Source organism: Marmota marmota, unplaced genomic scaffold, assembly GCF_001458135.2.
Source record: "Marmota marmota marmota unplaced genomic scaffold, marMar, whole genome shotgun sequence".
Lineage (NCBI taxonomy): Eukaryota > Metazoa > Chordata > Mammalia > Rodentia > Sciuridae > Marmota > Marmota marmota.
The window spans coordinates 28,571,699-28,593,812 of NW_025999949.1; the positions used below are offsets into that span (position 1 = coordinate 28,571,699).

General features: G+C 34.7%; 1 protein-coding gene across 3 annotated transcripts in view; it reads left to right on the top strand.

Moving 5' to 3' along the window:
• Efr3a (EFR3 homolog A) overlaps positions 1 to 17,733 on the top strand; it is a 74,743-nt gene extending 57,010 nt beyond the window's left edge. For all 3 annotated transcript variants that reach the window (XM_015486485.2, XM_015486484.2, XM_015486483.2), the window contains 8 exons: positions 411 to 542; positions 1,639 to 1,706; positions 2,681 to 2,808; positions 4,939 to 5,030; positions 8,436 to 8,484; positions 10,362 to 10,465; positions 11,159 to 11,208; positions 15,057 to 17,733. In XM_015486485.2, the coding sequence (XP_015341971.1) occupies positions 411 to 542; positions 1,639 to 1,706; positions 2,681 to 2,808; positions 4,939 to 5,030; positions 8,436 to 8,484; positions 10,362 to 10,465; positions 11,159 to 11,208; positions 15,057 to 15,162 (729 nt within the window). In that variant the 3' untranslated portion in view covers positions 15,163 to 17,733. The remainder of the gene's footprint in view (positions 1 to 410; positions 543 to 1,638; positions 1,707 to 2,680; positions 2,809 to 4,938; positions 5,031 to 8,435; positions 8,485 to 10,361; positions 10,466 to 11,158; positions 11,209 to 15,056) is intronic.
• Positions 17,734 to 22,114: the final 4,381 nt, after the last annotated feature.

The window sequence follows — 22,114 nt, forward strand, 5'->3', positions numbered from 1 at the left end:
CCTTTTACCCGTACTTTCAATTTAAAAGAGAAAATAGTCATTAAATTATAATTATATATAACATTGTTTAATTAGAATGTGTACTGTGTAATAAAAGGACAGTATGCAATGCTGTACGCTTGGGCACTGTGTGTGTGTGTGTGTGTGTGTGTGTGTGTGTGTGTGTGTATTTATATATGTGTATAAATAGGAAAGGTTTTCCTAAGGAAAAAAACATTTAATAAATTGAAAAATTTAACTCTGCTATAGATAGGCATTTGTTCTCCTTTCAGAATTCTTTTTAAAAATAAATTCTAAAAAGTTGACTTTTTTTTTATCATTTCAAACTGCTTGCACTATTCCAGTGTAATTATAGAGAAAATATTGATGGAGTTCTTAACCTGTAAGATGTATTTGTTTTTTATTAAAAGGATAGTGCAATTATCAACGAAGATAATTTGCCCATGTTTCATCGTTGCGGGATCATGGCACTGGTTGCAGCATATCTCAACTTTGTAAGTCAGATGATAGCTGTTCCTGCATTTTGCCAGCATGTTAGCAAGGTAAGGTATTTATGGAGACCATAAACTTGAGGTTGAACACAAATGATTTATTTTAAGTGATAATTATTTTTAACTTTGATGATTATGTGTCAAATTATTAGGATAATCCTGTAAATCAAAACTGCAACTAACACTGCAGCTATTGTTTTATTAGAATTTTTTAATGTGGTTGAATAGAATACATGCTTTTCTTCTGTGGTATCTTATTCTGTACTTTTTTTCCTTTGAGCCATTATGAATCTTTATTTATCTGAATGTTCTTAAGTTATATTATTTTTTATTTTATTGCTATTATTATTTTATACCGGACAAATTCCAAAAGTTGAATGATTAATGTACCTCTTTGAATATTGTTGTCTTTCAAGTATGCTTAGCTTTTTTCAGCAATAACTTTATTTTTCTCAGCAAAAACTCCTGAGTAACTCACATGAATTAATATATATCTCAGAGCCTGTGACTTACCTGAGAAAGACCACTTGTAAAGACATTTGTCAGAGAGAACCTCATTTTTATGAAATTGGAAGCATGTCTTTCAATCCTTATTGTAATATAGGTTTTTAATGCATTCCAAGAAAACTCAATCTTATGTTAAACAAACATGTGACTGTTGAATGCCCACCTTTGGAGATATTATGAAAGCACAAATAATATTTCACAAATATTATGAAAGCAGAGGACTCCCTTTAAGTTGCTTTCAGATCCTTTGAGGAGCAAGACCTCACACATGCTTTGAGATCTCATGACAGGCTGCAAAAAGTGCACAGAAGGTAGAAGATGGTGGTTCATAAAGGGTTTACCAAATGAGTGATTTTATAGTAGCTTTAAGGAAGTATAATGCATCATTATTTTTTTACTTCATTTATTATTTTCATAAGTTTATTTGCTGAATTTTTAAATAATAAATGTGTAAACAAGATGAATTATATATCTGGACTCTAAACCTAGCTTGAATTCCAAAATAAAGTGATATTTTACATAAATGTTTAAAGGTTTTATTTTGAATACTGTGATGTTGTTTTTCAGATTGTCTTAGCCAAGGTCCTAAAGAGGTGAAGGTTTTGAGTTTTGTTTTGTTTTGTTTTTGGATATTTTTCAGGTTATTGAAATTCAAACTATGGAAGCCCCTTATTTTCTACCAGAGCATATTTTCAGAGATAAGTGCCTGTACGTTCATTCAGTATATTTTATGGAAAGGCTTATTAGAAAAAACAATCAGTGATTATAAGGGAGTAAATTATTGTTATAAAAATTTTCTAGTGTTTCACAATCATCACTTTGGGTTTCCATCGTTTAATTCATCTGACTTCTTCCCTTGTTGTAGAATTTTTGCATTTTGTAAATGTAGACTCATGCATGCATGGAGGCAAACTTGAAAAAAATGAAGAAAAAAAGATCTGTCTTGCTCTTTAAAATGTGGGGATCTCTCTCTTAACTACAGCATTTTTAGATGCTTTCATACATAATGAGCATTCCATTAAGAGATTATGATATCTTGACTTTCAGTGATAGATAAGTATACTCATAAACTTGTGGGGCAGAGGCTAAAAGGAAATGTTATACCCATTATTCTTCCTTGCTCTCCAGAGAAAAAAAATATATGAATAATAATAATACACTCATATCCGATTCAAGATCTTGGGCTCTGAGAGCATGTTGTATCGAAAACATCAGCCTGTGATACTACTGGCCCTGTGAAAGGAAAACCAGACCTCAAGTGGTTGGGCAGGTGTTTTTGTCTCTTAGCTGGCTGGGGATTCTCATTAGTGATCAGTGAGACGCATTTTTAGTTTTCCTCTCAACAGATTTTTAATTAGCACGAAAGTCAAAACTGAATTCAATGTTCTTTATTACTTAGTGTTTGGATATCAGCCCAGTAATATAAGGTTGAATTCACTATTGGAGCATTACTGGGAGAAGAATACTAACAGTGTGGCTAGGATGGGACCACAAGCCAAGTGATCTTAGAGAGTGCAGATTAATGACCTATAGCATATTGATGTTTCTGTTATTAATTGTAGGTTAATTTATGTTTATCTTAGAATAATGAGGCTTTTGCTCTGCAGTATTTTGTTTATTTACTTACCTTTGCTCAGAATTAAGTAATACTGACTAATTATTGTTTTTATCAACCTGAACAGACTTCCAAAATCTTTAGAGAAGCATGACAAAAATCTGTACTTTCTGACCAATAAGATTGCAGAGTCACTAGGTGGAAGTGGATATAGTGTTGAGAGGTTGTCAGTACCATATGTACCCCAAGTAACAGGTAAGAGGAAAAAAACTACAGCTCTTTTGGTGATTATGTTTCAATTTTTTCATTATACAATTAGTAAGGAAAAGTAATTCTTTTTATGTACACCCACTATGTAGCCCAGATTTTTTCAACTGTTTGTTTTACTTTTGAAAACCTTTGGTAAATCTCTACAGATGTAGATATGATTTTACCCTAAGCAAATCAAGTGCTTAATGATTTATTTTTGTTGATATTACATTCATGGATTATTATGTCTAATGTTATCCTTTAAAACAGAAAAACAAAATGAAATCTTTTCTTCATTATACATAATTATATCTAACACAGAAATTACTTAAGTGATTTGTAGGAATTGTTTAATAAGTGATTTGTGATTATTGAGCTTAATGAATTAGGAAATGTTTGTCCTTTGAAAAAGTATAGACTCCTATGTAAAGAAACGTACAAACTTTTTACATTTCTTCTGTCTGTATACTTCCTTCTGTTCTTTCCTTCACCTGAAATAATGCAATTGTGATTGAAGGCAAAACTAAATGGTGTCTTGCTTTCAATTTTTTCTTTAAAAAATAAATCAAAGAGTTTCTTATACTCTAATTTTAATGATTATAGGAATGCTAAATTTTGTGGAAGATCTAATTTATCCTTTGGGAATACCTTTGTTCTATAAGAGAACTATTTGATTTCAGTTAGATAATTTTTTAGATTAATTACTAAAAGTAGTATCGTCTTTGTAAATGCCGGTCTTTTCCATAACATGGGAAATATACATATTTCTTACAGTGATAGTTTATAGTAGTTGGAATTGTTAATGCTTTTGCATTTTCTTTTAAAATTTGTAGTATAAAAGATTGTTTCTCATAAATTCCATGGGGGGAATAAAAATGCTAAGAATGAGACATTAATAGAGCTTTGTAGTTTAAAGTAATTTTTTAAAAGGGTATTTAAAATATTACATTTTTATAATTTTGAATTTAGCTCTCTTTCCTTCAAGCAAAAAACCTCATAAACCCAGGCACAAATACAAAGGTAAATGCAACTGACAAGTGTAGTGTGCCTTTCCCCACCTGTGCCTAGGAGCATAGCTTAGTCACATGGGCCTTTTAGAGATGGAGCCAGTAGCCTATGTGTTTCATATAGTTGTAGTGGGGACATATATGTGTTTCATTTAGTTATGACTTTGCTCTTTTTCCTTATAGCCATAGTTTTTCATTTTTCTGCTATTTATTTTTTTATTATTACTTTATATTCTAATTTGTTATATATGACAGAATGCATTACAATTCCTATTATACATATAGAGTATAATTTTTCATATTTCTGGTTGTACACAAATTAGAGTCACAACATTTGTGTCTTTATATATGTATTTAAGGTAATGATGTCATCTCATTCCACCATCTTTCCTACACCCATGCCCACTCCCTTCCCCACCTCCCCTTTGCTCTATCTAGAGTTCGTCTAATTCTCCCATGCTTCCTCCCAACCCCTTTATCTTTGTCTTTTACTCTCTACCACTGGTCTATGTGTCTATTTTTATGCCAATACCATGCAGTTTTTGTCATTTTTATTTTGATGGAGATTATGTTGAATCTCTGTAATGTTTTTGGACATGTGGCCATTTTAACAATATTAATTCTGCTTATCCATGAACATGGGAGTGCTTTCCATCTTCTGAGGTCCTTTTCAATTTCTTTCTCCAGCGTTCTGTAGTTTTCATTGTAGAGGTGTTCTTCTTGGTTATATTTATTCCTAGATATTAATTTACTTATTTATTGAGGCTATTTTGAATAGAATTGTTTTCCTGATTTCTTTCTAAGAGAGGATGTTATATGTCCCCACCATAAAGAATTGATAAATACTTGAGGTGATGGATATGCTGATGACTCTGACTTGATTATTTCACATATGTATACACACATTAAAATATTGCATTATACCCCATAAGTATGTTTAATTATTTGTTAATTAAAAATAACACTTTCCTTAAAAAAAAAGACTGAGAAAACACTGCTCTATTTAGAAAGAACAAAAACCTCATAATTTCCTGAATTTTAAAAATCTGAAATAAGCAGTGTTTACAAATAAAAATCAGTGTAACATTTATAAGTAACACATAATGAGAGAAAACAACTTTTATTTTAGATGAAGATCGTCTTTCTAGAAGAAAAAGTATTGTGGATACCGTGTCTATTCAGGTGGATATTTTACCCAATACCATTCCTTCTGATGATGTGGTAAGTGACTGCTAGTTCATGGAATACTGTGTTGTGACAGATATCAGTTAAAAGAAATTTTTACTCTCCATACTTTTATACAGGAGAAACTATAACTGTATCCCCAGATCAACTGAATTGTTAATAGAAATTAATCTGATTTAGTTTATTTTTTATAATTTCTATTACAGAATCCATTGCAGCTATCTAAAAGATATATAAACTTAACACTGTATGTTGTATATACTAGATTTTACATTGTAATTCAATGTAAAAGGGACTATAAAGCACAACTAAATTTTTTTTTTTGGAAATAAATGCTAGATAAGGCCTATTGTTAAATTAGCAGGATCTCTTAGTTCCTGTTTATTTTCTTAAAATTCATCAAATATTAATTACAGAAACAAATAGAATTATACACTTTTAAGTGAAGTCACATGCTCACTACATTTAGAAAGTGTCATAACTTCACTTGTGAAGGAAAATTGTTGTATTATTATGAATAGCATATATGATGTGTGTAGCTTAAGCTGAATCAATAAACTGTACTCTTTAAGAACTGTGGCTGCTCTCCTCCTGTTTCAGTAGAGCATAAGAATGTGCCCTCCTGAGTTATAGAAAGGAGAAGCAGTCAATGTTCTCTAGGACTTATGTTACACAAATCATCAGAGTATGCTTTGATAGGCCAGTAAAAGTACTGAAATGCCAACCTGCCATAGTGTATCTATTGTTTCCCTTCCTAGGGTATTTACTATTTTTCATTGGCACAATAAAAATAATTAAAGATATCTCCATATAAGAAAAGAGAAAGAAAGAAGTTGTCTGAATTAGTGCTTTCTCATTCTCCTTTCTCCCCTATCCCCTGTCAGTTAATTCGTTTTCAGAAATTAAAATTATTTAGTGATCAGAGAATAGTAAACTAACTTGTATGTTCTATGTTCTGTTCATTTACACAAAATTCATCAGCTATATTAAGAAATTATTAGTAGAGCATCAAAAGTTGTTGAACAGGCAGTTCTTATGCATTTTGTGAAGCCACATATTCACTACCTTTATAAATTATGTGTCAAAACTTCATCTATGAGGGAAATTAAAGGCATTAAGGCATTAAGATTGGTTTAAAGTTGCTTGCCAGTATAAACTTAAGAGAAATCTTCTCTAAATTTGCCTCTTCAAAGTCATTTTAATTTTATACATTCCTAGGAAGGAGAGTTCTTTTAATTATAAATTTGCTGGTATTACCTTTGTTAGGGAAGAATTCATTCAAAGCCTTAGTTTATAGACTTAATTTTTCAAGGGGTGCAGCATATATTATTCCATTCTCCTTTTTAAAGAAATTTTTAAATTTTATTGTTTTTTTTTAAATTGTGCATGACAGTAGAGTCCATTTTGACATGATTGTACAAGCATGGAATATATATGCTAATTAGGACCCTGTCTTGTGGATGTACACGATGGCAAGATTCACTGTGTACATGAATATATTCATAAATGTACAGAGGAAGGCTTTCCTTTCTTTTTTTGTTAACTAATTTTTAAATTTTCATACAAAAATATGTATGTAGCACTTGAAACTTGACAAGCGTCAGTTTGTTTTGATAAAATGAATTGGAAACACATTTGCACAAATGTAATATAGGAGGAATATATTACATTTTACATTAAGTGCCCACAAATACATTTATTAACTTTTCAAAAACTTTGTTTTGCTAAGTCCTAAGTGTGAGACATATTTGTTTAGCATTGAGTATATAGAAAGTACAATTTAGTATCACATTTATTTGAGGACATTTGAGTTTAAAACTCATTATTAACAATTGTGGAATCTGCTTTTATATATTAGAAAAGGTTGTTCAGATACCAAAAGAGAATAAAATTACCTCCTAGGCAAAATTTAATTAATTAATTTCATAGAAGACCAGAGAAATTTATAAAAGCTATTTACCAGTTACTGCTGAATACTTGCTCAAACTTTAAAATAATCTTTATAAACTCAAAAAAAAAAAAAAAAAAAAAAACCAGTGTAGCAAGAATGCTAGCATTCTCATTTCTACTGTACTTTAGTTGTTTCTTAAAAGTCTCCTGTCTTTGGCGCTTAGCCACGTCTAAAACCAACAGAGAGTCATTTTTTTCATTAAAGTACTAGATTACTTTTGGTACAGGTAATTAATCAGCCAAAGCCTAATCTTGTATGTCTGCTCCAAATATCTAGAACAGAGCAACTGAAGATTCCCAAGTTTAATCTGACTTCAACTAGAAATGTGAACCCTCAGTAGGAAAGCTGAGGTAGTGGATCTCTTGCTGCTTGGTTTCCAGCTAAAGCCTTTGTATTACAGAGAAGCTAAGGTGCAGAGCGGGAAGTCTTTTGCTTTCATTAGTCTTGCTGCCTTAGACTTAGCAAAAGAAGCTCATGAGCTAAAATTAGGGATGACCAAAGTCCAGGCAAGTACTCACATATCATTTTTTCATTGTTATTCAGAGATACTGTAGTAACTGGATGTATTAATATGCCTTCTGACAACATGCTGGTGCCACAAAAAGTGTTCTGAACTTTTTAAAAAAAAATCATAAAATGTTTGATTTCATATCTTTTACATAATTCCAAGTACAAGATATTTGAGAGCTCCAGTTGAAGGACACTTGCAGAAAATAGAAATTTGGTGGTTGACCTCACAAGATCCAGAATATGCTTAAGATGTTGATTTTGTTCATTGAACACTTGCCAAAATAGTGATTATTACTTTTAAACAGTTTGAAATCTTAGATTATTTCATTTTTGAGTTGTAAATTACATATAACACCAAAAATTTAGAGGCTATAGAATATTTAGTTCTTATTTACCATATAGCTAAAAATTTTCATAAACTTGGCATGGATAATCCCAGTGGCTCAGGAGGCAGAGGCAGGATCACCAATTCAAAGCCAGCCTCAGCAATTTAGCAAGGCTCTGTCTCTAAATAAAATATAAAAAAGGGCTGGGGATGTGGCTCAGTAGTTCTACTGGTTTCAATCCCTGGTATCAAAAATAAATAAATAAACAAACAAATAAATAAAGATGTATGTCCATATAATCTCAGCCTGTTTCAAATCATTGATCATACATATATCACTCACAGTTGGGTCGGGGGGATATCTATAGTGGAGACTATTCTGTAATACAGAATGGCTGAGTTGCTGCTGCAGCCCTATTTCTGCTAGTCTCATGCTAATCTGTAGGCTTGTTTTGGGGAAACCCTGCAGTAGGCCAGTGTTACACTTAGTGAAAAAGTGGAGACTACTTGATATCTAGAGCGTAAGTCACAAATGAAGCCAACATAGAGAAGAAGAAATTGTTGTGAAAGCTCCTAGATGACTCATAACTAGGTGAAGGTGTTATTTATATTGACTTTTCTTAATCCTTGTTTTACTTGAATCACTTTTCTCTAGGTTAGTAACACTGAAGAAATTACCTTTGAAACATTGAAGAAAGCAATTGGTGAGATATCCTGCACTAGTTAACTCTCTAATATCTAACTCATCTTTTTTTTTTTAATGTTGCCTGCTTTTTATTATCAATTTACAGATCCAAAGACCACAAACTTTCTTTTATTGTTCAGTGTTCAACTCTTTTAACCATGTGCAAAGGGAGCACGTGGCACGATACCTGACTATACTTTTTTCTTTTTTTTAGTTAATTTTTTTATTTATATGTGACAGTGGAATGCATTACAATTCTTATTACACGTATAGAGCACAATTTTTCATATCTCTGGTTGTATACAAAGTATATTCACACCAATTCATGTCTCTATACATGTAGTTTGGATAATAATGTCCATCACATTCCATCATCATTTCTAACCCCATATCCCCTCCCTTCCCCTACCACCCCTCTGCCCTATCTAGAGTTCATCTGTTCCTCCCACTCTCCCCCTCCCTATCCCACTATGAATCTGCCTCCTTATATCAGAGAAAACATTCAGCATTTGGTTTTTTTGGGATTGGCTAACTTCACTTAGCATTATCTTCTCTAACTCCATCCATTTACCTGCAAATGCTATAATTCTATTCTCTTTTATTGCTGAGTAATATCCATTGTGTATATATGCCACATTTTTTTATTCACTCATCTATTGAAGGGCATCTAAGTTACTTCCACAGTTTAGCTACTGTGAATTGTGCTGCTATAAACATTGAAGTGGCTGTGTCTGTGTAGTATGCTGTTTTTAAGTCCTTTGGGTATAGACCGAGGAGAGGGATAGCTGAGTCAAATGGTGGTTCCATTCCCAATTTTCCAAGAAATCTCCATATTGCTTTCCATATTGGCTGCCCCATTTTGCAGCCCCACCAGCAGTATATGAGTATACCTTTTTCCCCACATCCTCACCAACACTTACTATTGTTTGTATTGATAATGGCTGCCATTCTGACTGGAGTGAAATGGTATCTTAGTTTTTTGATTTTTATTTCTCTAAATTGCTAGCAATGATGAACATTTTTTTTTTCATATATTTGTTGATTGATTGAATGTCCTCTTCTGAGAAGTGTCTGTTCAGGTCCTTGGCCCATTTATTGATTTGAGTTATTTGTATTTTTGGTACTTAGCTTTTTGAGAGAGATACCCTAGAGATTAGTGCTCTATCTGATGTGCATGTTTATGTTGGTGTTTTTTTTAGATGATAAAATAACTAAAGGCAATATGGTAAAAAAAAAAACAAACAAAAATCCTTGTTTTTTTAAGTAAATAAATTATGAATAAAACTCATTCTTTAAGCTTTTAAAATTGTCTCACCATATCTGTGTTCTTTAGCAGGCAAACACTGTTATGTCAGTAATATCAAAAAGATACATTTGTTATTTTACTTTTTCACAAACTTGAGTGAGTCATATATACATCAGCTTAATATAAAAACCCCTTCCCAAGTTGTGGTCAGGTTCAGTGTGATTCTGCGTGACCCAGTCTGTATTTCTGTTACTTCACTCAGCGTCAAGAATCAGTCAAGCAATATTTAGTGCTTCATATGTGCAAGGACATAGTTATAAATAAAGGAATCATTCTTCAGGAAAGCTCTTGATGTTGTTTGACCTGTAGAAAGTTACCATTCTCTCTCTTTTTTTATGTTTTTGATAAGAGAGACAGACAGAAAGATTTTCTGCTATATAGCTTTAATTCTGTTCAGTTTTTTAATGTGTGTGTATTATTTCACCTTTAATGAGACATTTTAAGAATGTTATGCCTTTTGCTTTTTTTCCTTATAGAATAGTTCTTTAAATTGCCTTTATTTTTGGTTGATAGATCATTAGCTTTTTTGATCATTGGCAGGATTTTATGAAACTATTCCTTTTAATGGATCCTTATGTAAACTTACACAGATACCAATGGAATGGAAGAACAGGAAAAGGAAAAGAGACGTCTTGTGATAGAGAAATTCCAGAAAGCACCTTTTGAAGAAATAGCAGCACAGTGTGAATCCAAAGTAAGTGAATAGATGGTAAAAGTGGTTTTGTAGAAACTTTGGTAATTGGTTGGTAAGTTCCAAACTTAAGGCAAATCAGAGAACACAGGGATAGGTACTAGACAGGGACAAAATCTCTCAGGGATTAGCTGTGAAGCCTGAATTATTTCTTAATGGGATATAAGCTGATAGAAATGGCAGATCCCCACTGGATATCAGTGAATGTTGTTGCTTTGATGCTTTTTCCATAGTGGTTTCTGGTGATTTTGCTGTGATTGCTTTTGTGTTTGTCAGTTTGTAACTAAGAAAGAACAATAAGAGAAAATAAATTCTAATAAATGAGACAAATCAAAACATTAAAAACAATTTTTACTTCCAGATACAGTTGCACGTGCCTGTAATCCCAGCAGCTCAAGAGGCTGAGGCAGGATGATCAAAAGTTCAAAGCCAGGCACAGCAACTTTCTGAGGTCCTAAGCTACTTAGTGAGATCTGTCTCTAAATAAAATATTTTCTTTTTTTAAAAAAATGCTTCAGTTGTGGCCCAGGGGTTGAGTGCCCCTGGGTTCAATCCCTGGTACCAAAAAACACAAACAAAAAACCCCACATTCTGTACTATCTAACAGTTACAGCTGTGATTGTTCATTAAATTACATTTGTATTATTGGGTATTTGGAAAATTATAAATCCTTTCATAACATTTTTTTCTTCTTAGGCAAATTTGCTTCATGATAGACTTGCTCAAATACTGGAACTCACCATACGGTAAGGGTTTTGTTGCAGCAACAGCAGTAACACAACAATAGAAACTACTAGACTCCTATAAATTTGTGCTTGATTATGTTTAAGTAATTGTCCTTTTCATTGAGGGAGCATGAGATCATAAAGGTGACCCTTTGAGTGGTCATTCTGGTTACCAGAGAGAATCTTATATCATTTTTTTGTAGTTGTCTTTTAGCATTTCTAGCTTCCTCTTTTAGATTATTTATTCCTTCATAATGGTCCTATAAAGATACCTGAATAATCTGGAAGACCCACATTCTAATGTTGTGTTTAACTAGGAAATTGCTGATATTTAACTGTTTTAACTTACAAAAACTGAAGTTTAACATAGTTCTGCCTCATTGTTTTCTAGGACGATAATGTTTTTCTACCTGTGCATGTGGCTCATTTGAATTATTGAATTTCCTTGAGCTTTCCTATACCATGTTCATTGGAGTCCTGTTAGGAGTTGTTATACGCCAAAACATGGTGTCTGTGATAACTGTGGTCATTCTTTGTCTATACATTATTAAGTAATGCAGCACAGGAAGAGGGGAAGGCAAGCTGTAAGTTCCCTACAAAAAAATAGAACTTCACGTGGTCTTACATTGACTTCACTGTGGAAATCAGCCTAGTAAAGAAGTCATACATAGCTGTGTTTATGGAATTTTTTTTCTCCATCAGTTGTATTTTTTATATTTTTAACACCTATATCATATAAATGGAAGAGACTGGTAAATGCTCTAGTCTGTTTGATTTTTTTTTTTTTTTTAAATTTCAGTATGTTTTCTGCTTTTATAAACAAGTTTACGGTAGTATCACATCTTATTCTAAACACTTCCCCACCATCCCTACTGCTTCTATTAAGTAAAGAATCACTCATTTACAAAATTTCAGGACAGATAATTGAATTGAAATATGCAATGTGTTGTGAATCTAGTTTTCAGAGAAAATTGCTGAGTAAGGGCATTTACTTCTTTGCTTTCCATTAACTGTAATACCAAATATCCACCGTGTACTTTATCTTATACTACAGATTTCTTATTGTTATTTTTGCTAATCCTTGCCACAACCCTGAAAGGTAGGTAGAGGATGTCTTTTTCATTTTCAGGTGAAATTACTAAGGCTTAGGGAAGGAAAGTAACTTGCTGAAGGTCATGTAGCTAGTGAGTGGCATAGTCAAAATTTAAATCCATAACTCATGTTCTTAAGAGAAAATTTGCTAGGTATCACTGTTACATTTAGTCACACCAACATAATTATATGAATTAAATAGTTTAAAATAAAGTGTTATGACTATTTCCATTTTGTTGGTACTGCTGCTTCTCACATTTATTGAGCACTTACCACTAATAGTTAACATTTATCAAGCATGGTGCTCTAGACACTATGGTAAGTGCATTGGTTCATTTAGTTTTTACAATAAGCCTAAAAAATAAGTCATGATTTTCCTCATTTTAAAGTGTACAGACGGGCAGATGGAAGTTAGGTGACTTATCCAAGGTCACTTAGCCAGCAAGTAGCAGTTCTGGGATGGCCTGCATGACACAGAACTAAAGTCTAGCTATGAAGTCCACCTTCACAATCTTCAGACTTGCCAGTACCTTTTCTCATGTTCATTTCCCTTGCCCTAAGCAGCCAGAGGAGAGAGTTTGTGCTATCCAGAAAAGAGACCAAACAAAGAGTCTTATACTTCAGTCCCCCCTCTTTTATTCACTGTGACCTGGGCACGGGAAAAAAAAAATTGATGTGACAAAAAATTAGTTTCCTCATAAGACAAAAAGATATCTGAGTAGGAGTGCAGGCAATGGATGCAAGTAGATAGTTTACATATTCAAAAAAATTATAAGGAGTTCAGAGAAGCAGTCATATAAATACACTGAGAGGAAGCAACATCAGATTATCCATTTATTGGAATTAATAGACAAGGTACTTAAAACTGCACACACCCACACATGCATTGGAGTTTAAAGAAAAGCTACCTATATTTTAGTAAATAAATGTGATGGAACTGCTTGTTCTCACTTGTTCCTGTTTTGTTGTATTATTATAATTGCAGATTCTAACATTGTTCTCATAAGAGTATTAAAGCATAACAATAAGAAAATTCAGAAATTTGAATATTATCATCTTAAGTGTCCTTTTAAAGAGATTTGAATTAAAGAGATTTTGTGTCCTTTTAAAGAGCACACAAAAAAGTTGACTTCTCTCTGCACACACAGAGAGAATGTTGAGGTTACCTTGTTTGGACAACTGCTAAAGATTGTTCATCAGTGAAGGAGGATTCCTACATCACTTCTTTTTCCCAAAATAGAAAAAAATAACTCTTTGTTTAGAAAAACATATAGAAACACTAGAATTTATACCAGATATATTTTTCATAATCTTTGTTGGAGGTGTTAACATAACTGAAAAACTAAAAGTTAAAAGAAAATTGAATTTTTTTGTGTAAGATTCTTAAACATTTAGCCAAAAAAGAAATTGATAATTAAATAATGAATTGGAGAAAAGCATTTGTATCATATGACAAAAGATTAGTTTCCTAAATTTATAAGAGAAAAATATCTGAGTAGGAATACAGGCAGTGGACACAAAAAGTGTACATATTTAAAGAAACAAAATGAATACTATAAAGATGTTTGTCAGTAGTAGTAGTATAACTTAAAAATTGAAAATAAAAATAGGAATGAATTCTGTTTTGCCTGCTAGGTTGGCAAGGATTTTAAAAAAAAAAGTATCCAAGTTTTTAACAGTATAACAGAGGACAGGTACGTTATTAGTCAGCTTTTCCCAACTGTAAAAAAAAATACCTAAGAAAGCAACTTTATAGAGGAAAGATTAATTTTGGCTCATTTTTTTCCTGAGATTTAAGTCCATGCTTGCCTGGCTCCATTGTTTCTGGGCCTGTGGTGAAGAGAACATCAGGTTGAAGAGTACAGTAGAGCAAAGCTGCTAACTTCAAGGAAAGTTGTAAACAGAGAGAGAGAAGAGAGAAAAAAAGGGGTCAGGGAAGAGAAATACACCTTCAGTGATCTGCCTCTAAGAGGCCACACTTCCTGAAGTTTCCTCCACCTATTTACAAGGGACATCATCAACTATAAACCCATGAGGTCAGAGCCCTCATGATCCTATCATTTTCACAGAGTACCACCTCTGAATGTTGGCTGCAGTGGAGGCTCAGCCTTCCACACAGGAGCCTTTGGAAGACATGCCAGATCAAACCATAACATACTTAAAGTGCTGAAAGTATACATTGCCAGTATCTTAAAATATATGCCAAAGTCAAAATTATGAATCCCCTTTGACTCAGAAGTTTTACTTGTAAATCTATTGGCCAAGGACTCAGGCAGGATAAGTTTGTATGCATAAGAATAAACTTATAAACATTCATAATAATGAAAATAAGCCTGTGTTTTTCGGTAGATTTTTTCAAAAAATGATTATCCATATGGTAAAATATACTGTCATCAAAAGGCCAGCATTTATACAGGAAAGAGTATTTGCTTGTGAAACAGAGTATCTCATAAGAAAGTAGAGAGTGTAATCCTGCTGTAACAATTATATTGTGTGTGTGTGTGTGTGTGTGTGTATACACACACACACATTATATAAATATATGTACATACACATAGGTATGTTTTTTTCAAAGGAAAATGTCTAGTTTAGACTTAAAGCTGAACACCTCAGTTGTTGAAACCCATACAGCTTTACAACTGGCCAGCACCTACATCTTGTTGATCTCTCCAGTTAAGGAGTCTTACTTTGTGGTTTGCAGATAGTAGATTGAGTACTCTATGAAATGAGCAGCTTCTAAATATGCCTGTTGACAGTGTCATGTTTTTCTTTTACAGTCCTCCTCCCAGTCCATCAGGAACACTGACCATTACTTCTGGACATGCCCAATACCAATCTGTCCCAGTCTATGAGATGAAGTTTCCAGATTTGTGTGTGTACTGAGTGGCTCACGAAGATCTCAGCATAGGATTTTAAAGCCTAAAAATCAAAGCCAAGCTGAGTTTTCAGAATTTACTTAATGCATATTGACATACTTCTTGAAAATGATGAGGGAACTTATCTTTAACAAAATGCTTGGCATATCATATTAGAAGTTTGGGAACTATATGATTTATAGTACTTTTAAAGATAGATTCATGCCATGTTATTTTGTTTTGAGGTTTCTGTTGGCTTGTAAATTTGAACATGTGTTAGTCTCACATTATTCCATTGTTAAAACAGTATATTTTAAACCTTTCAAAACATGTAATTTTTTTAAAAAAGGATTAAAAATGTATGAACTGTTTACTGTATTTCTTAAATGTCTACACAACTTCTCAGAAATAGAATTGCTTTTATTTTTGATTATCTGCAAAAGTAAAAATATTCCTAATCCTGGGGTTGCAAAACTGTCATGTGGCTTTCCGTCCCCATGCTTAAGAAGTTTTGATAAGCCTCCCTCCAGTCCTCTACTGTAATAATGTGCACTAGATATTCTTCAGTGTGTTCACAATGACAAGACATCTGTTAATAGTATTCCTAGATTATGACCCTGAGTCGCCATACTTTATAATGTCTGTTCTTGCAATACTGTGTTTTCTGCCAAGAGTGTGACCCCTTGAAAGGCTTAGAGCTTACTCTTGCAGTACCGAATTGTGCAATATTTTTTACATCCTAAGATGTATTAGTTTACAGGCTGTGCTTTGAAATTATAGTAGTATTTTGCTGTGGCTACATTAATTAAATAAAATATATATTTAGTATAGAAAAGACAGACATTTAAAACAGCTACTAGTTCACCTGTGAGGAGTCTGTACATTTCAATTTCTATTAAGAGCACATTAATTTAGATTTTTATATGGTGCATTGTTTTAAATCTTCATAGTCAAAAAATTCTTCAGATGGACTAAATTAATTTGTAAGAATTGAACCAAAACTTGTGTGTATCTCTGTTTAGGATTAGTTAAGTTACATTCAAAAAGAGTGTCTGTTTTAATAATCAAGTGTGTGAAGGTTTGTCAATGAAAGCTGCTTTTGATTTCAGCTGCCCAGGTCATAGGGACACTCTGCCTTGTGGATTTTAGTGGATTCTATCACATGATAAAAATGAACAACTTTCTTTGCAATTCTTAGAAAATTCTTTTAGGGCATTTCTATAAAATCACCAGCTTTATAGTTCTGCCTTTTCAGATTCAGTTTCTTTTTACATAAAATAATATACATATCAAAAATTGTAGCTCAAAAACAATTCAGGTTTGACTTTTGTTTGAAAAGTTACAGTGAAGGATTGGATGTTTTGACTTGTGTTTATGGTTATTAGGGCACCTTTCATAGAAACAGAAAAAGTTTAGGAAACTTTTTACTGAACTTGCACATTCAGTAAACCAAAGTGCATCATCTTGAAAAAAATGTAATCATATGTACTTAGACATCCTGGGCTATTGATTAATGTAGATAAACTAGACCTTGTTTTCAACAGTACATCACCCCTGGAGGACCACATGGCTCTGTTGCAGTTGTCACTGTAGCTTTCCCTCTTACAAGGTAAAATGTGTCACTAGATAGTATGCCAAGTGTTGTGTTTTTATTTTCCTTTTTTCTTCTTTTTAAAGAAATATATTATTTTTTGACTGTGCATATAAAATCTAAGCAGGAGGACATGCAAAAACAATCATCATCCACTTGGATGTCATTTTATAAATTTAACACTGTGTGCTTTTGTATGGAAAATATATACAGTTTAATAGCTAAGAAAAGATATATTCATTTCCACTCATGCAAAATACAAACTTTGCTTTACAAAATTTGTTATTTCTCAGTGATTTAAAAATGCATGTATTGCATGTAAAGGAAAACCATTGCAATTAATGTTTATCATACCTTTCTCTTCGTCTTTGTAAGCAGTTGACTTGGGTTTTGTGAGGAGATTTTTGTTTTTATTATTTTAAATCACAGTAGACTTCTGTATATCCTAGTTTCAATAGACTGAAACTGATATTGTTGACAGGGATTTTCAAAAAATGGATCTTTCCTCTGGCTGAGCCTTCCATGTCTGGAGGGGTTTCTGCAGGGACAAGGTGTGCATACTCTTTTGGAACCCATTCAGATACAGAAACGTGAGGATTTGTTGAAGGTCATTGAATTGCTATATTTTTGCTAGATGTGTAAAACTCAATAAATTATTAATCATTCTCTTTTTGCTGTATACAGTTGTTAATATCATTCTTTTGTGTGGCATTGACAGTTAACATTTAAGTGTCCCTCATTTACTTGTGTTGTCTGTGGCGGCTTACATAGAATTTGCTTAGAATTTACCTGAAAACACACACACGATACTTCTGAACTCATTGTCTTTTAGAGTAATATCACACTTTACCAGCAATTAACTTCTTACTCCTCAAAATGTTTCCTTCTGTCTGAAAATAGAAGTTATTTGTCTTATTCGTGCTGATATGTGCTAAATGTAATGAAGTGTTTTTAAATGTAAAAATTTACTGTGCAATCATATGTGAGCAATAAAACCAAATTGAACTACTTGTGTATAAATACATTTTTATAGGAGCTATTACTTTTTTTAATGCCTTTATTTATTTATTTATTTTTATGTGGTGCTGAGGATTGAACCCAGGGCCTCACAAGTGTTAGGCCAGTGCTCTACTGCTGAGCCACAACCCCAGCCCAGTAGCTATTACTTTTGCCAGATTAAATTTATTCAGTATTTGCTTCAGTTAAACTTGAGGGCTTTAGTAAAATCAAGTTGCTTAGTGGGTCCTCCTCACCTACACTGGAGGCATGGAACCCCATCTATTGGTCCTCTGGGAGATCTGAGGAGAGGCCCTCAGCCTGTGCTCGCACAGTTGCCTTCTCAGTGTTGGTCCTAATGACTTTCTCTTTAGCCCTAACTCCTTGCTCTCTAAACAACACCAATAGAAGTAGCAGCTCATCTCTGGTATCTGGTTCACCCTGTGTGGCCTGTTCTGCCACTCAGGTAGCTATGCATCATGGCGTGCTACTGGTCAGGGGCGACCTGTTAGCATACTGTAGCATGCTAGTGAGGAGCATGGGCTCTGGTTCAAATCCAGCACTTCCTGGCTGAGGGACCTTACGTGAATAATTGAACCCTGATTTTAAAATGAGGACCATAGGTTGTGCCTTCAGACCAGCTGTCAGGAATAAGGACCAATAATAGGAGGTCCCCTGTACCATTATACAGTGTAAGCATGCAGAGTTTACTAATAATCGTCCTTGAGGTCACTCTGCTAAGGTATAAGGGACCTGGACTGTTGTGTCAGCTCTAGTCTTGGGACAAGCATTCCACATGTCTGAGCCTGTTGGCATAGGTGTAAAATGCCATCACCTGTGCCTACCCTCCCACTGTAAATGGCTGTCATCCTGATGTCTGTTCTGTCCTATGATACATTATCTCAAGTACCAGGGTTGAATTAGTGGCAAGCAGAGCCAAGTGGGGATTGAACTCTGCCTCTCTGTTCTGCTGTGTTGGGCCTTTAGCTTATACTTGAGGCAGAGCAGACTTTAAAAGGCAGGTCGATATAGATTTCTCTTAAGCAGAGTCAAAGAATCATGTAGGTGTTACTTGGGGGAAGTTACCCAAAAAAACCCTAGCAAGAGACTGGGTAGTAGAACATAAGGACATAAAACTCAACAATCCATTATTGAATTGGTCATCACTGGGTGCCTGGAGATCCCTCTTGATGGGCATTCTGAGGAGTCTAATGAAATCATTTGAGAGCTATCCACCTGCAGGATGAAAATGTGGGAAGCAATTATCCTTTTTCATTTGTTCATGACCAAGGTGGCCCTCTGGACATTAATTTCCCCATATGTGTTCCTGAATGCTGAGCTGTTGCCCAAGGCACCCATGCCTAATTCTCAGAGAAGTCCTGGGTCAGATTGTAACAAGAACGGACACAGAGTATGCCTCGTGGGGCAGGTCATAGTCACAGCAGTAATAGAGGGAGTTAGAGAAGGTGAAGTCCAGCAAAAATGTCCACATGCTAGCACCGTCTAGTCTGGTATTTATGAACAAGACAGTTTAGGGCATGTGACAACTTCAAGTTGCCCCCATCTTGCTAAATGGCTTTAGCTATGATAACCTGGTGTACTGTTCTTTGTGCTGCTCCCTCGTTTTTCTCATCCTACTCCAATTGCTAAAATGTTCTATTGTTATGCTAGTAAAGTTCCTAAGAAACTGGAGTTGAAGGGATCTTAAGAGTCCGGCTTGTTCAAAGCTTTTCTTTGACAGGTGAAAGCATTGAAAGATGGCTACAGCTGGCCCAGAACACTCCGTCTTCAGACCCCTTAAACCAGTGGACTTCGGATTGTGGCATGAAGTTTAGCATATTTAAAGAATAGGAATGCCATTCTATGCCCCTAGCGTAAAACTGAAATGTAAAAAGTAATCTCAAATGTCATCATAAATCGTGTAAATGAATAAAGAAATTGAGATTTGGGGTACACTGATGAACCCAGCCTAATTCCATCTTAAAATTGAGAGCCATCTTGTCATGAAAAGTTAATTTCTGTTTTAATATAATTTACTGTGATTTCTAAACTTGCTTGGAATGCCTGCCCGTGCCTTGTATTCACCCATGCCTGGCTTTCCCTGACCAGATAACAACCCTCTCTGAAACCTTAGTGGCACCTCATAAATTCTGGTGTTGGGAGCTAAATTTACTCCCTAACTTGAAATGTTGAACCATTTAGATCATTAACCTACTATCTACCTTTGTATTATGCTTGTCAAAATCCTGTTATCTGTAAGTTCTCAAGACACTCTCCTTTGCAACTTTTTGTGCTATAAAAATATGCTCCTAGAGAGCTGGGGTACTGTTCTCTAACCCAAGGATTTTGGGAAAGACAGTCCCGGACGGAATTACAAGCTTGCTTTAATTAGATTTAAAATTGGAATTGGTGGTCTTTTCTTTGCATCGTGGTTTAACAACACAGCATTCAACTTAATCTTGAGCAGTCTTTTTAATTTTTAAAAACTCTAGTTTTATTGAGATACAGTCACATACCACAAACTTCACCCTTCTGAAGTGCACAATTCAGTGGCTTTTTAGTATATTCAAAAAGTGAAGCATTGATTCTACCAACTTCCAGCTATCTGTAGATTTGCCTATTCTGAACATTTCCTGTAAATGTGATCTTTCAGTATGTGTCCCTTATGTCTGGCTTCACTCCCTTAGCATGTTTCCAATTCTCATCCATGTTGTAGCTTTTCAGAACTTTAATTACTTTTCATGGCCCAAGTAACATTTCATTGTGTGGATGTACCACATTCTATCAATATGAGTTATTCTCCTTCTGTTTTTGTAAAGTCAGGCAATGGTGGTAACCAAAAAGGAGGCAGATTTAAAAAGACTACTGAAGGAGGCTTTATTGAGATTCCACTCCCTGGGGGAACTCTATCAGACTGACAGAGCAGATAAGAAGAGGGTCTGAGGAGAAACTGCATGGGGGCTCCATCTGACTGGAATTTTATGAGGCTTAGGGCAGGAAGGGAGGGCTTGGGACAGGAAAAGGGGTTTTTAGAGTCTCTTGTCCCACTGGAGTTGGTTTCCTGGATTGCCAGGAGACCCTACTGATCGGTGTTTCTTTCACTTGCGTGGGCTGCTTGGTGCTTTGTTCCTAAGTCACCTTCATTGCCCTGCCAGTTTGTAATAAGTAATGCTGTGACAAACATTTGTAGACAGGTTTTCATCCCTTGGGGTTGTACTAAATAATACAAACATCCCATGTAAATTTTTGAGGAATGCTAGTCTTTTTCCAAAATGCACCATTTCCAATCAGCAGTATGTGAGCGTTCAAATTCACATCCTTGCTGACAGTTTCTTTTTGTTCATATTTTCTATTAAAGCCATCCTACTTGCTTTAAAGTGGTGTCCTACTTGGTTTAAAAGAATATATTTTTCAAAATATGTTCTTAGGAAAGTATCTGAAATCTGAAGATGTGCTAGGAAGCATATAAACTAAAAGAGAAAAAGAGTCTATTTCTCTCATTATTAGTTTGCACTGTGGGTGGGGAGGAATTGCATCAGAATCATGATCTCTGGAAATGTATCTCAAAATTCACTTCCAATTCCAGCTGTTTATGATCCAGCCTACAGGGTAGTTGTGATACCCCAGTTTCTGGTGACGAGTCCTGCTCCCTCACATATCGAAGTATAACATTAGAGAAACACACTGAGGCAAGCATATAAAGCGGGGTCTATTTAAAAAGGGGTAACATAGACTTCTCCCAGGAGGAAGAAGGGGTCCATAGATACTATGCTGGTATCCCAAGAAGTGAAGGTGTTTGGCCTGTTTGTATGTCCTAACTTCCTTTGTTCTGCCTCCTTCCCCTCATCTCTCTCCTTCCTATGTATGTGACTAGGCCCAGGAAATGCTCTTGGGATGGCCAAAAGGTGAAAAGCAGATGGATGGGGGAAGGGCCAGGTGGAGCAGCCTGGACACATTAATTAAAACTTTATGACTCCCTGGTGGGGGGGGTGCAATCCCTGGGACAGGTTACCTTAGCAACAGGTTGTTGCCTCCTTGGCATGTTCTTGTTAAGAGTGGAGGAAGGGCTCTGAAGGAATTAACATTTCAATCCCTCAGGGCACAGTCTCCAACTTCCTGGACTCACTCAAACAGGCCTCCTTGACCTGACCTGACTCCATTTATCTGTGTGTACTGACTGCCTGTCTAATTCAGTGCTGTGAAGAATAGTTTCACGGAGTCAGAGGGTTTCACCCCTGGCCTTTGCATTGCCTGTAGGCCTGGGGAAGCAGCACAGATGCCCACACTCAGGTTACTGCCATTGCAGTAAGAAGTCCTTTGTCTCTGACCCAGGTGTTTCAGGTCTTTTGCCAGCATCCATGAACCACAAACTAACTTGTTAGGTTGAAAACAA